Source organism: Oryctolagus cuniculus, chromosome 1 (assembly GCF_964237555.1).
Source record: "Oryctolagus cuniculus chromosome 1, mOryCun1.1, whole genome shotgun sequence".
Classification (NCBI taxonomy): Eukaryota; Metazoa; Chordata; class Mammalia; order Lagomorpha; family Leporidae; genus Oryctolagus; species Oryctolagus cuniculus.
This window is the reverse complement of record NC_091432.1, coordinates 135,774,826-135,789,693: the sequence shown is the minus strand read 5'-3', so window position 1 is coordinate 135,789,693 and position 14,868 is coordinate 135,774,826. Positions and strand designations below refer to the sequence as shown.

The 14,868-nt window shown below is 46.4% G+C and overlaps 1 protein-coding gene across 7 annotated transcripts in view; it reads right to left on the bottom strand.

Moving 5' to 3' along the window:
- Positions 1-14,868, bottom strand: part of NTRK2 (neurotrophic receptor tyrosine kinase 2) — a 397,538-nt gene that overhangs the window by 156,994 nt on the left and 225,676 nt on the right. The window contains exon 16 of one of the 7 annotated variants that reach the window (XM_051833737.2): positions 7,932-12,063. The exons of 5 other annotated variants lie outside the window; for them this stretch is intronic. In XM_051833737.2, coding sequence (XP_051689697.1) covers positions 12,035-12,063 — 29 coding nt within the window. In that variant the 3' untranslated portion in view covers positions 7,932-12,034. Of the gene's footprint in view, positions 1-7,931; positions 12,064-14,868 lie in introns of those variants that run through there. One more of the 7 variants, XM_051833738.2, reaches the window with a different exon arrangement.

Sequence of the window (14,868 nt, the reverse complement as noted above, 5' to 3'; positions counted from 1 at the left end):
CCAAGTCCCCAGACAAAAGGCTGCCAGGTGATATTATATCGCCAACCCTCCAAAACCATGCAGGTACCTTGGGACGGCTCTCCACCAAGGGTGAGGAACCAAGGCAATGATTCAATGTGGAATGATGTTTTCATCTACCCACTGTTGGGGAGTACAGAGTACTTCCATAGTATGGGTGGAAATTTCAGGATTTAAACCATGGGGAAAAAAAAAAAAACACAAAAACAAGAAACCTGCACGTACATCCTTCATCAGTTAAATCAGCGAAACTTCCAGTGCAGACTGCCTCAAGTCTATTGTGGGTCAGTGTACATTTGTTGAGGGTTTGGGCAGTGTGAAAGAAGACGGGCCAGGCAGGCACCGCGGCTCACTAGGCTAATCCTCCACCTGTGGCGCCAGCACACTGGGTTCTAGTCCTGGTCGGGGCGCCGGATTCTGTCCCGGCTGCCCCTCTTCCAGACCAGCTCTCTGCTGTGGCCAGGGAGTACAGTGGAGGATGGCCCAAGTGCTTGGGCCCTGCACCCCATGGGAGACCAGGAGAAGCACCTGGCTCCTGCCATCGGATCAACGCGGTGCGCCGGCGGCTATTGGAGGGTGAACCAACGGCAAAAGGAAGACCTTTCTCTGTCTCTCTCACTGTCCACTCTGCCTGTCAAAAAAAAAAAAAAAAGAAGAAGAAGAAGAAGACGGGCCAGATGGCTGGACAGAGGCAGAGAGCTGGGTGCCTGCAGAGCGTGTGCAGGAGAAAACAGACTTGGGAAGCAAGCTACCCAGGTTCAAGTCCTAGCTTTTCTGACGCATCAGGCCCAGAGTCCTTGGATAAGTTGCTTCATTTCTCTGCACGACTAAAGTAACAATACTTATTACCTAGGGCTCCTGTGTAAACCAAATGAAGGAAATACAAATAAACCGCACTGCACAGTGGCTGACATATATACTAGCTGCATTGTAAATATTAGGTATTCTTATTGTGTTAGGGATAAAATCAAATCTTACTGGTTGACACTCACTAATCAAGCTCTTCACTTCATGAGCAAATGAAGGGTTTTTTTTAATTCATTTATTTTAAATGCCAAATTAGTGAGCATACATTTTGAGGGGCCCAGGCCATGATTCTTTCAAAACATGATCAGTCTTCAGAAAGAAGCCATCGAATGCATCTCAGCTCCCTACCCCTCACCCACAGCCTCAAGAGTCTCTTTTGACAACAAGCTCACCTCTCGTCTTCCTGAACACATGCTTCACGGGCCATGCCCACCATGACCTTCCCGTGACCTTTGCTTTCAGCCACTAAAGGTTTGCTCCAATCTAGCTTCTCCAAAACCACCTTCATTTCAGTTTTCACAACCCTGCTCTTTATGGTTTCCTTCTAGAAGCTTCTATGGCCTTTCTTGCTGCCAATTTTTCCCCAAATAAAAGTCACTCTTGGAGCATCAACATTAGACCTCCTGAGAATTCATTTTCTCAGAGGGCTGGCATTATGATGTAGTGGGTAAAGCCACCACCTGCAACGTCAGCATGCAAAACGGGCATGAGTTTGAGTCCCGGCTGCTCCACTTTTGATGCAGTTCCCTGTTAATGGCCTGGGAAAAGCAGTGCAATATGACCCAAGTACTTAGGCCCCTGCTTTGCACCTGGGAAACTGGGATGAAGCTCCTGGCTCCTAGCTCCCAGATTCAGCCATTGCAACTATCTCAGGAGTAAATCACCAGATGGAAGCTCTCCCTCTCCCTCTCCCTCTCCCTCTCCCTCTCCCTCTTCCTCTCGCTCTCCGTCTTCCTCTCGCTCTCGCTCTCCCTCTCTCTCCTCTAATTTTGACTTTCAAATAAATAATCTTCAAAAATTACTGTTTCATAATACAAAATATAAAGCATTAGCATACCTGAAAACCAAATTTACAGAATGAGACAGGAGACTTCCCAAAACCTAAATGACTTGAGAGGTGAGTTAGAAAGAACAGGAAAACAGCTTTAAACCCCACCCTGATCAAATACAGGCCCAGGGAGAGATAATACGCAGTGCAAATGGAAAGGTAGCTGGTCTGCTGCTGCCACCAGAATTCTAGGAAAATGTAACTTATGAGCCATGTCTGAAGCTCAGTAAAGCAGAGAGGGATTCCTTCCCCCCACCCCATCCCTAAAGCTCCAGTAAATGACAAACGCAGCACAACGTCTCCATCCGTGTTTCACTCCCTGGTTCACCTGGTTCTATTCATTCAGAACCTGCAACGTCCTGATCTCCATTCTAGAGGCTGGAGATGCCAAAGCCCACGCTCGTTCACTGAACGGCCCGTGATTAGGAACCGGCGAAACTGTCAATAAGTATTTATTTCCCTCTGCGGTTTTCAATATCCTTCAGTGACTACTGCGCTGAATTCCCGGTAAGACATGACTTCCTGATTACACATTCATCGTCCGACAGAGACAGATGACTCTGTGCGCTGAGCCCAATCTGAACTTCAGCCCCTCCCCAGCCTGCAGTTCCCTCGTTAAAGGTCCCCGATAGTCTTATGAGTCAGAGTTGCTTTATTTCATGTCATTGGGAAAAAATTTCCATACTGGCAAAAGCACCTAGATCCATGCAAACACACACACACAACTTCCAGTCCGAGGGGAAGCAAAGGACTCAGGAAATTCTCCTTTTGGAATTATTTCTACCCCTTTTCCTCTGAAGTTTCCTTCTGATTAATCTCTCAAGTCACTCTCAGGCTGCGGTTGCTACAACCCCCAAAGAGCTGCCCAAACTCCGGCGCTTTATGCTGATGGATGCGGGGCGGGGCCGGGGGGGGATTTGAAGGGCTTGGAAATCTCTGGGAAACAATATTGTTGATCACATTGTTATTTGTCACCATGGACTTTCACCTGCAGCTGAATAACTCCTGCTCTGGACTCTGGTCTTTTTAATGTGCTCAAGATAACTAAAAGTACACAGTCGGGTCAGAACAGAGTTATTCGTCTGGCTAACCTCACTATTCTAACTCATCTGCCCCTCCTAAGCCCAGGGAAGACATGTCTGATGGCATTTTGGGGGAATGCACGCTACTCTTCATATCTCAGGACTCACGTGGTCATGCACACAAACCTGTACACCTCTGTCACCCAGTGCGTGCTCGAAAATACCAGCTTGGTGTCCCTCTCTTCCTGTGTAAAAGCAAGCAGTTGATCCATGCCGACTGATGCTTTTACAAAGACGCCCCCCTACAGGCTAAGGAGCTATAAGCATTTCGACCCCTTTCAATCGGTCAGTTTGGAAACACGGACCTTGGCATGGGGTCCAAAAAATGAGTAGCTGAGGGTGAGGCAGACAAGCACCAGTCTGTCCTGAGTTGGATGTCAAGATTGCTTGGCTGTAGAATGTTCGTGAGTAAGGGTCATCAGGTGCCTTGTCCCCTGGATCTCCCTGCAGCAGGACTACCTGGGGAGGAGGCAGGTGCCCAGCCCTCACAGCGCCCCCTAAGGAAAGTTTGTAAACACGCACACCTCTCTGCTAGCTCAGACTTCTGTATTTGGAAAGACGGCCGGCCGGCAAGTTCATCTATGAAATGCGACGTATTAACCTCTGGGGAGTGACGTCTCTCAAGACGGGACCTGAGATGTATGGGGTAGGATGCTTTTGCTAGAGTTTTCTGATATAAAGGAGTAAAGCAAACTTTCAGAAAGGGGTCTGGCCACAATTTTTTTTAAAAAAAGAGGCATTTTCTATAATTGTAACTAGCAAATAGTAAAAATAGGGGTTGTTCATTATTTATGCTGACCTAGCATTTCTGGTAGTCTTTCTACTGAGAGAGAAGACATCCACTAGCAAATCAGTGCGCCTGTGTCAGTCGCCACACTGCAGGTGAGCATGGGGTCCGTCCACTGACTGAGGCTCTCCTTGTACAGTGGGCAGCTCACCACCCAACCTGTGTGCATTCCCAAGACTTTGTGTTGGAAGGCGCCTTGATAAACTGCATGAGTCCAACACCACAAAGATGTTGCTGCATTAGAAAACTGTTAGATAGTAAGTTTGGAAAAGATGAACAGAGCACTAGGCCAGGAGAACAACCTGGCCTCAACCAAACCCTCCCACATATTGGGGATGTAATCAAGTCCTGTCTCTCACCTCCTAACCTCCTAACCTCCTAACCTCGGCTTTCTCATCTGCAAAACCAAGTGACGATATACTTCCTGCAGCGTTAATAAGATCTTAAAAAAAAAAAAAAAACTGGGAAAATAATGAATGACCCATGGGGACTGACACATCAAAGGCACCAGAGACGAGTTTTTGGAGAAAGGAGAGTGCAAGTGTTACGACAAGGGGGCTCAGGCCATTAAGGAGTGGGTGGGTGGAAAAGGGAGGGTGTATAGATGGTAACTGTTACATCTTTACTTTAGCAATGTAACAGTAACCCTCCAAATGTGGGAGAAATCCATGTCTAATGCGTGCTTTACAGGAATTTCACTCATTTAAAAGAATTTTATGCGACCCCTCTTAGTGATGTCTCAAACTTACTGAAAAACCCTCCTGTCCTTTTCAGAAGTCTCTCTCTCTCTCCCTCTCTCTCCCTCTCTCTCCCTCTCTCTCCCTCTCCCTCTCTCTCTCCTTCTCTCTCTCTCTCTCTCTCCACCCTCAACCCCACTGTCAGCTCATCCATTTCCTGACTCTGGAGAGGCGTGTACACACGCACACAAGGCAGAACGACAAGTGTGTACATCTCAGGTGCATCAGTGAATACTACAGGATGGTTAATGCTAACATGCTGAGCGTGGCTGAGTAAGAGGGAGGCAGGGGGTGTCTCTCTAGGGGCAGATGGAAGGGAGCGGGTGGGCAGGAAGACAGAAGGGATAGCAGGTGGACAGATAGTCAGCGGAGCCCTTAGTGTACACACAGCTGAGCTTTGCAGAGGCCAGAGGTTTATCCAAGGTCCTGGCCAGAGGAAGCCCTGAGTCCAGGAGCAGGCTGGAGTAGGGGAGAGTGAGACCCTTACCCATACACGGAAGTTAAGGGAACACCAGCAATTCAGTCACTGAGAGAAATAACAACTTCATGCAATATTTTTCAAAACCTAAAATGAGCAGAAATATCCATGATAGCAAATATCAGAACTTCAAGGAAAGACAGGACCTGACTTTGATCTTGAAGCATTCAGCTTGCTCACCTCACCTTAGTAACAACCCTACCAGAATGAGCCTGTATAAGAAACAAACAAACAAACAAAACTTGATATTTTCTCCACAGATCATCTCGGCATCCCATTTATATATCTTTGAATATCTTAGGAAAATGTTATTTGAGGATTGAGATGGGGGCGGGGCTTTAACTTCCATGTCTTCTGTGAGTACCTAGCAACCCTTGCTTATTCTGATACTGGGCCGGCGCCGCAGCTCACTAGGCTAATCCTCCACCTGCAGTACTGGCACACCAGGTTCTAGTCCCGGTCGGGGCGCCGGATTCTGTCCCAGTTGCCCCTCTTCCAGGCCAGCTCTCTGCTGTGGCCAGGGAGTGCAGTGGAGGATAGCCAAGTGATTGGGCCCTGCACCCCATGGGAGACCAGGAGAAGAACCTGGCTCCTGCCATTGGATTAGCGCGGTGCGCCGGCCGCGGCAGCCATTGGAGGGTGAACCAATGGCAAAGGAAGACCTTTCTCTCTGTCTCTCTCTCTCACTGTCCACTCTGCCTGTCAAAAAAAAGAAAAAAAAAAAACAGTAAAAAAAAAATAAAAAAAAATTCTGAATTCTGATACTGACTTCCCTTAAAAGAAGGGGTTGCTTGGGAGCAACTCGGGAGCTGATGGGGACATCTTTGACAGGTCTGTGTGTAGTGCTTCCAGGAATCCCAACACTGAATTACGTTCTCAAGTGCATGCAAGAATCATTCTCAGTGGGCGACAAAAGCAGGCAACAGAGACCATGAAGCTGACACTCTTGTGTTTATTGGCATATTCGTTTGGCTCTGGGTGATCAATGACATCACAAATTCTAGCACAACGGTTCTCATTTTCACAAACACGTCAATATGATAAAGGAATTCCAAGTTTCATGGATCACTCATATGCGTATGTGACCAGCCCTGGAGGTTCCAAATATAGTAACAGAATGCAAGTTGTCTCAGGATCACTCTCTTGTATCAAACAAGAGAGAGGGAAATAAAATTAACCAACATGTGGCAATCAACAGAGCCCCACTCTTTCCCACCCCAGCAGAGCAGGTGCAGCACCAGAAGTTCGAATTGTTGAGATTGGCTCTATAAGGTGGCAGACTGTGTCCAGGCAAGAGGACTTTGGGCCCTAGTGGTAAGGTGGAGAGACCTCATAGGAGTCACAGTAGACACCCAGATTTGGGGCTCATTGGCAGGAGAGTCTCCTTGGGGAAGAACAATCCACACTCATCTACTTACCAACCCACCCGAAGTCCCCTGTCTCCAATATTGGGTGGATGGCATGGTTATCACAGAAATTAATTCCACGCCCAACAACTCCCTCTTGTCACCCTGCCTCCCGCATCAAAGCCCTTGCTCACACAAGGACAGAAGGCGGTGCAAAGACCTCCATGACACAGATGTTCTCAAAGAAGGCAAAACAAAGCACTGGGGTGTTAGCATCAAGGACTCTGCTGATGTGTCAGCTCTTCTGACCAAATCCACCTGGGAACCACTTTAATGAAAAACTGGCTGTGATATGAAGGAAACAGCCAAGAGTACATGCAAGCCCAGAAGAGAAGTGAGATTCAGGAAATGAGTGAAAATCTTACTCCCTTTGCTCCTTGTCTTCCTCCGTCAAAGCCCAAGAGCTCAGAGAGCTAAAGCATAGCTGTTCATCACCATTATCTTACAAATAACATGAGTTTTCCTCTCTCAGAACCACTGACCGTGAACACGATGGCTGAATACCAAGATACTGGAATTCTTCGCTGGAAAGTAAGGAGTTTTCCAACCCACTCAAAACAAATGATCTTAAGAGGGGGGTCGAAACACCTTAAAAGAATCCTCTGACAGCACTCGTAGGAGAGTTTTTCAAAAAAGCTTTTCACATAAGCCTTATACATCAGCATTGCCAGTGGTTTCTGTAGGCAGTAGGAAATGGCACCAATGGAATTAGAAACTGGGACGAGCCATGATCATGAGCATCACAGCTTCTGAACAAAAGGAGTGAGTGTGGAAGAATAAGATGGACAAAGAAACTGATGTTAAGATTTTACCAAAAAGCAAAGCCTGATTATAGGGAGACCAGTTACTGCAGTCAGCTATCACGCTCTACTAATAGGAGGTGAGACTATGGGCTGTGCCCCTGGGTAAAAGAATTAGTATCTCTCTTTCTTTGCAACAGACTGAAAACCAACTTATTTGCCAAAGTAAACTCTTTTGGGACCAATAGGGTAGAGAAAGGGAAGTCCTGGGTACAGATCTGAAAATCCACCATTTCTGCAGGGAAACAATTGAGCTGACTGCTCAGTGCTGTGTCTGCTCATACTGCATAAGACATATCACATACTCTCCTCTAGCAAAGACCTTCTCTGAGGTGTGCAGTTGGCCTGATGGTTAAGACACTTGCATCCCACCACATATGTGAGTGCCTGGGTTTGATATCCAGCTTTGGCTTCTCCTGAATCGAGCTTTCTGCCGGTGCAGACCCTGAGAGGCCTCAGATGATGGCTCAAATAGTGGGAGATGTGGATTCAGTTTCTAGCTCCTGGCTTTGGACTTGGCCCCAGTCCTAGCCATTGTAGGCATTTGGGGGAGTGAACCAGCAGATGAGAGCTCTCTGGCCCTTTTCCTTCCTTCCTTCCTTCCTTCCTTCCTTCCTTCCTTCTTTCTTTCTTTCTTTCTTTCTTTCTTTCTTTCTTTCTTTCTTTCTTTCTTTCTTTCTTTCCTTCCTCCCTCCCTCCCTCCCTCCCTCCCTCCCTTACTCCCTCCCTCCCTTCTTCCCTTCTCTCCTCTCTCTCTCATAAATAAAGTAAAGTGAAATAAAAGACATTTCCCCAAGTGGAGACCAGCTCTGGTGATGCATTACACAGTGTGGAGCTTTTTCCTGTTCTGTCTATATCAACCACTTTGTTGGAACATTAGGGTTATGGCACTCAGTCTAAATGCCATCATTATCTAATAAGGAGCCTGCGTTGCACTTTAATGCACCCAGAAGGTCAATGGCATGGTGCACTAAGTGTGTTAAATCACAGCAACAGGATGAAAAGGGTGTTGATGTCTACCACATAGAGTAACTGATAAGAGTAACATAGCAAAAGGCCTGGCTTACTGATTTCTTTCTAGGACTCCCACTGCCTGGGGTTCAAAGTCACACAGACACAATCACCTGCAAACCACAGGAATTTATTAGCTCTTGACTCACTTTTAGAATCTGTCACCCTTAATCTCATTGCATAACAGTCCAATGCTGACACCCTGCTGTGTGTCATCCCATGGATGGGGAACCCTTTCCTGAAGCCTTTCACAACGAATAATTTGTGGCTCTCTGGGAAGCTCACCCTACCAGGTGCAGGGAATGACCAAAGGGAGACTCTAGCTGATCAGAAGTCCTCAGCTCCCTGAATGGACCCAGCAAGCCAGTGGGAAGGACAAAAGCCATCATCTGCTTCCATTGAGGAACAAACCGCCATGGAATCTTCTGGAACATTGCCCATCACCTAGAACCCTCAGCCTATCTTCCAGAACAGTCCTCACTTTGTGAGTCTTTCCAGCCCACAACACAGCCCTGTTCTCTGTCACCATGTGACAGCTTATCTACTCTGGAGTCCAGGATACCTCTAGACCAGACCTGACATGGCCAGCCACATGTGGCCCTGGCTCTGTCCTAATCCCTGTGCACCACCCAGTAAATATACAACAAAAGATCAAAAGTCATATACCTCATATGCTTCCTACAGCCTTTCCAGTAAAACCCACCAGAGGTAAACCATAACTATAGACATAGGAGCTAAGCTCACTACAAAGAAAAGCAAGGGCACAAGTGATTGATCAAATTTCGTATGACAAGATTTCAGGGGTGTTCACAGGTCTACACAGCTGTCTATCCAAATGATTTCAGCAGTTACCTCTAGCTGTCGGGATTTTACAGGTGATTTTTATTTATCACTTTTGTATCTTATGTTCTCTAAGTTTTCTATAGTCTCTCTTATCTATTCTTAGAACACCTGAAGGCATTTTAGGTGGTTCAGATTGTCTTACTAGCAAAACTTCTCAGGCCTGTACCAACAAGAATGATCGTTATGGTTCTCCTGGAACCCTCCTGGCTTAAGAATTGGAAGTTTCACATCCCAGATGCCAGGAACTGCGTTAGCAGGGGCAAACCACAATGAGAGGTCACCCTGATACCCATTCATGTGTCTTCCAATGTCCCCTTCCATGAGCGAGGCCAACAGCAGCTCACAGTGTCTTCTCAGCCCAAGGAAGCAGACAGGCAAGAACTGACTCTGCTTCCCTGTGCTGCTGCTTCAGCCTCAGGAGAGGACTCGCTCACTTACATTTAGGGTCCAAGACCAAAGACAGATTGCAGTGATCAGGTGGAACTACAAAGCAGTTCTCTCCCCAGTTCTATCCTATCCACAGTATAGAGAAAATTCTTCTCACCCACCTTTCAAGAGAAAGAACAATGGCGAAGAAAAAGTGAGGCCAAACAAACTATCAGAAAGTCCTACGGCCTCAGTGAGCACAATTGTGTGGAGGGGCATTGCTACACCTGAGCAAGGGGAGCTGGTGTGACTAGAAAGCCAAGAAGAAGGCCAGGAGTGGTAGATCACTCAGGCTACCAACTGGGTAAAGACAGAGGACCCCCGCACCTGAAGCTGCGGAGAAAACATGCACACATAGGACTGGGCATCACCTCTGCAGAAAAACCTCCAACAGGGTCACCTTGAGTTAACCGGAGAGCCCAGCCAGCTGTTCCAAAGCAGCGGAGCAGCAGCCTAAGCAGCTCCTCCCGGTCTTTGTCTGCTGAGCCGCTCCCGGTCTGTAACCTGAAACCCAAACCAAGGTGCAGCTTGACGAGAGGCATCCTGCAGGTGCGCACAAACCCGTCTGGTTGGGCCTCGGGGAATACACAGAGCAAATGTGTTCAGATGCTCCTCCACCAGCTGGGATATGTCCAGCTCATCACTGAACTTGGGCTGATGTGTGCTGTGTGCACCATGCGTGCTCCCATTGTGGTTGACTGACGATGTGGAGGTAAACAGTCCTCAGAATATTACCATTAGCACCTCCTCAACCTAAATCCATGATCCTGTTGTTTTCCTTTTTGGCCATCTCATGAAGGATTGTCTTCCACAGGAGGTGTAGGTATCCTATATTGGGGTGGTATTTCTTGACTGGGAACAGGGTTCAAATACTAATAATATGACTTTACATGGTTTGGCTGTGCTTGACACCACCTTGCTAACACATCTTCATCTCAGTAGAGTTTGTAAAGTGCTTTTACATTTTAACTGTAATTATACTGCATGTACTCCTTCTCTTCCTTCCAGGAAACTCAAGTTGCTTTGTTAAGCATTATTTGATAGCTTCTTATCATCTCCTTTGGAGTTGAAAAGGGAATATAATATCAAATTGTTGTAGCTAGTGGTGGGGAGCGATGGCACCAAGAGGGAGAGAGTCAATTGTACTGTGGCCTACATAATGCCAGCAAAGTGCCAGAGAGGCCCCCACAGGGACGAGTTGTCAACCCAGTGTGCCATAAACAAAGCAACTTCTAAGGATCCTGAAAATAACTGATCTCTCCATCCTGAGCAGAATAGACTTGGCTTGTTTGTAAAGTGCAGCCCGTGGCCTTCAAAGGCTCCACCCAGTCCCCAAAGCAGCTGTTGTGTGTGACCAGTGAAATGCTTTCGGAAACAAAACTGATAAGAAAAGACAGGAGAAAAGTGCTAAAGCGATTGTCTCTGCGTGTTCGTCCGTTCTATCCCTGAGCATCAAAACTAGACCACAGTCACTAGACTACAGTCACGGAAGACTGTAGAAACATCTTGAGTGGACTCTCAGGGCCCCCACCCTGGGATCTGGTAAGCTCTGGGGTGCTAGATACAATCCAGATTCAGGTTTTTTGCCCTGTGTTGCAAACACCCCTTCCCTTTAGACCATCTTCTTTCTTTCCTAGCTGGTCTGTGAATCTGTGCTTATCTATATAATGTCCTAATGATCATGTGCTCAGTGGGAAAACACACACACACACATTCTACACACTCAGGAAACGTAATATGTGAAGAGTATGGCACACTCTAGATGAAATCAACAATTCCTCCCTTCATTGGACACGAAGTAGAAGTGGAAAAAATGAAGTCAGGATTCTTTCTATGCATCTGCCACAGGAAGATATTAGCTCTATGTTTACACAGAAGGCATGCGCTACAGGGACAAACACATCCAGGTTCACAGTTAGAGACAAGTCTAATTTAATGTAGGCCAAAGACCTCTGGCCCTAGCTCATTTGCAAGACTTCTCTAGAAAAGACACAATTGTAGGGATAAACAGAAGTCTGTGGCATTTGTCCCGACAGGAGAAGATGTCCCCACCCTTCAAGATAACCCAAGACTGATGATTGTGGAGGTGTGAGGGGTTGCTGGTTAGTAGGTTTTGGTTTCAGTTTGGTTTGTTTTTCAGCTTGGAAGGTATATTTCCATTGTACCCTGTCAGAAGCTTCCTCGGCAGCCAAGGAGAGGGTGGCAGTACTGCTGCCCTTGACCCAAGGTTGTAAATTCTACTGGGAAACCCCGCGGGCGGACAGACGATGCGTGGTTTTCAGACATGTCTTAGACTAGTTGCATTAAAGACCAACGCCAGCCTTGATGTTGCTGAGTTCCTCAGCTCCATCTTGCCACACTGATTGATCGAGGAGATGGGTCTACAGTTAAAGTGCCATAGCACTGTGAGGGGTTAGTCTTGGGAAGGCAACTTCTTGCTTGGGTAGGTTTTGGAAGCTAAGGAGTGACGTCAAGGTGTTGTCTGGCCAGAATTTGCAGATAACCATAGAACTCTTCTCCTCCATCAGGCATGGGTTAAGCCTCCTTTAGTTCCTGCAGTGACACAGGAGCCTCCAAATACCAAATTATTATCAGACGGTCTTGGGGGAACCTCTGGGCCCTGCAATAAAGTAGACAGACTTGCTATTGGAAAGTGCTCGGGAGCAATTCAGTTCCGTTCAGCTTGCGCTAAAATCCTGCCAACCATCTCCGGACTCGGTAAATGCAAATCTCACATAGTGCTGAGAGGCAAAGCTACTTTCGGGGGACACAAGTCATCGTCCTCTTTTACCTGAGTGCCCGTATGCGGCATTTAAAACAAATCTCACTGGACCACATCTTTTGCTATTGCTTGTGGTTTCATTTTGAAAGAAAACTACATAAGGATTGAGGCTAGATGAGAGGTCTTCACAATATCTTTTAATTCCATTTTCCAAGAACTTTGTGAAGCACCCTCACATCATCAGTAAAATAAGGTGTTTGCCCTCATTGACCTTTCAAGTCTAACTCAGAAGAGCACGCAGGGGGTGCACTGTGGATTGAACCTGACTCACACGGATGTGTCCTTATAAATCCCACTCAGTGTTTCCAATCTTGGGGAATTCACATAAAGTGATATACATCATTCTCTCTGGAATAATTAGAATACTAGGTAATACGAGGCCCATGCTGCCCCCCACCCGTGGCTTTCATGACCCCCTCTCATTTTTCTGGCCTATGTCTGATATTGATCTGTCTTATCCCCAAGAGGTAATTGGGATTTAAGATCCTTGTTCTACCACATTTTCACGTGGTGCCTAACATAGGGCATTGTGATTAGGTGACCATCTCCCCAGAAGACTCCCTGAAGGCAGGATGCAAGCCACTGCTACCACAAAATCTCTAGTTCCTCGCATTACAGGAGGACTATAAGGAATCCATAAAGATTCCATGAATTGAACTCCACTCTCTAGATCAGAACCTTAACAATTCAGTGGAATGCAATGGGATACCTGTCTGTGAGATCACATAAACATTCCAAAGCCAGCACTTTGGAGGAGCATATGCATTCAGGAAAGAAATCCGTATGATGGTTTGGGCCCCAGGTGTGGTATACTGTCCATATGACATGTTGTTTTAAGTATCCAGGAAAAGTTCTGAACTATCTCTTTTTTTGGCAGTATAACCCGTGCAAATTCTTGGAAGAGCCTTTTTAAAAATTCATTATTTATTTGTTTGAAAGGCAAAATGACAGAGATAGATAGAGGGAGAGAGAAAGATCTTTTATCCACTAGTTCACTCCCCCAAAAGCCTGTAACAGCCAGGGCTGGGCCATGCTGAAGCCAGGTCTCTCCCACGTGGGGGCAGAGACCCAAGCATTTCTGCCATCCTCTCCTGCTTTCCCAGGCACCTTAGCAGGAAGTTAGATCAGAAGCAGAGCAGCCAGGACCTGAAGTGTCATTCCAATATGGGATGCTGGTTTTGCCCACAATGCCAGCCCCAGAAGAGCCATCTTTAGAAGGCCATTTATAAAGCATATGCAATGAGAACCACCTAATACAAAGATGAGCTCCCAGGATTCCATTGGCCTTTCTATGTCAGATACCTGCATTTGAACCATTTTAATCTCTGGATGACTATGATTGGGATGTTTGAAGAAGTGATTTTTATTAAAAATCTATTTCTCCTAAAACTGTCGTCTGATCGATTCCATGGGCCAATAGATTGTGAATAGCATATCTCCTAAATAAACTACTATGTAGGTGAGTAGGATAGCAATAAAGCCATTGAGAAAGGCCGTGGGTCTTCTTGCTACAAGTCAGCTAGGTGGTGGCATTTCAACAACAAGAAGCCACATCTGGCCAACATCTGGCCAAGTCCAAGATATACCACGTCCTGTGCTATGACGGAATGGTTCAACAGATCAAGTTCCCGCTTTCCAGGAGCTCACAATCGAACATACAGGCCACAGAAGCACATACAAGCAAGCAGTCCTACCCATTACTTAATAAAAGGCAATGGATACTTCGAAAATAAATATATATGTGAAGATGGTATTTTGGAGATGTATACATGTGTGCATATATCTGAGACATTATATGTATGTAAAATATGACACATATATATGACGTGATGTTTATAAAAGTGTGAAGGGGAGGGGAGAACTGAATTACTTCTTCATTCATATTTGTTTGGAGAAGGATTCATGGAAGACACGTGATTTTAAGTGTTCTTAAAATCAGGAAAGAGTGTACATGGCTAAGTGCCTGGAAAAAAGACATTTTCTTCTGGTATGAGGTGACAGATAACTGATAGCAGTGAGGCCAGAAGAGGACAGTCCTTGGAAGGGCCCAGTTCAAAGGTTCTAGGGAAGGAATGGGCAAATGGTCCCTTCTGGGTTGAAGCTAGAGAAGATGTGGACCGGCTGCACTGGCTCTTTGAAAGCCTTCTACATGGAAGTGGCACAGAATGACTGAGCCACAAAACCAGGAGTCCTCCACACATCACCAAAATGTCTAACGCAGAACCTCTGCATGAACGCCCAGTGAAGGAGATGACCGCTGACCGCGTTCTTGCAGAATTTTGCGGGAAAGAAGGCACTTCCTGCAGAACCAACAGAATTAGTAGCCACCTAGTCCACTTCCATCTGCAGGAAGTCTGAGGGATCGTATCATCTCGTGCTCTTTTGTTCATTTTCTCCTACTGGACTTGTGGGGCTTATGGCCTCTCCTGGGTTATTCAACTCTCTTTCCTCCAATGACAAGGGAAAGCAAATTTTTTGAAGGCATACTGAGTTTAGTCAACCTCAATTATAACAGAGCCTCAGGCTAACTGAAGTAAATCACCCAGCCTGGTTCTGGAGTCAAAGGACTCTTTTCCTAGGGAGAGCAATCAAAATGATGACAGATGCGCCCACCATGGCATCCTAAGCAGGGCATTGTAAGAA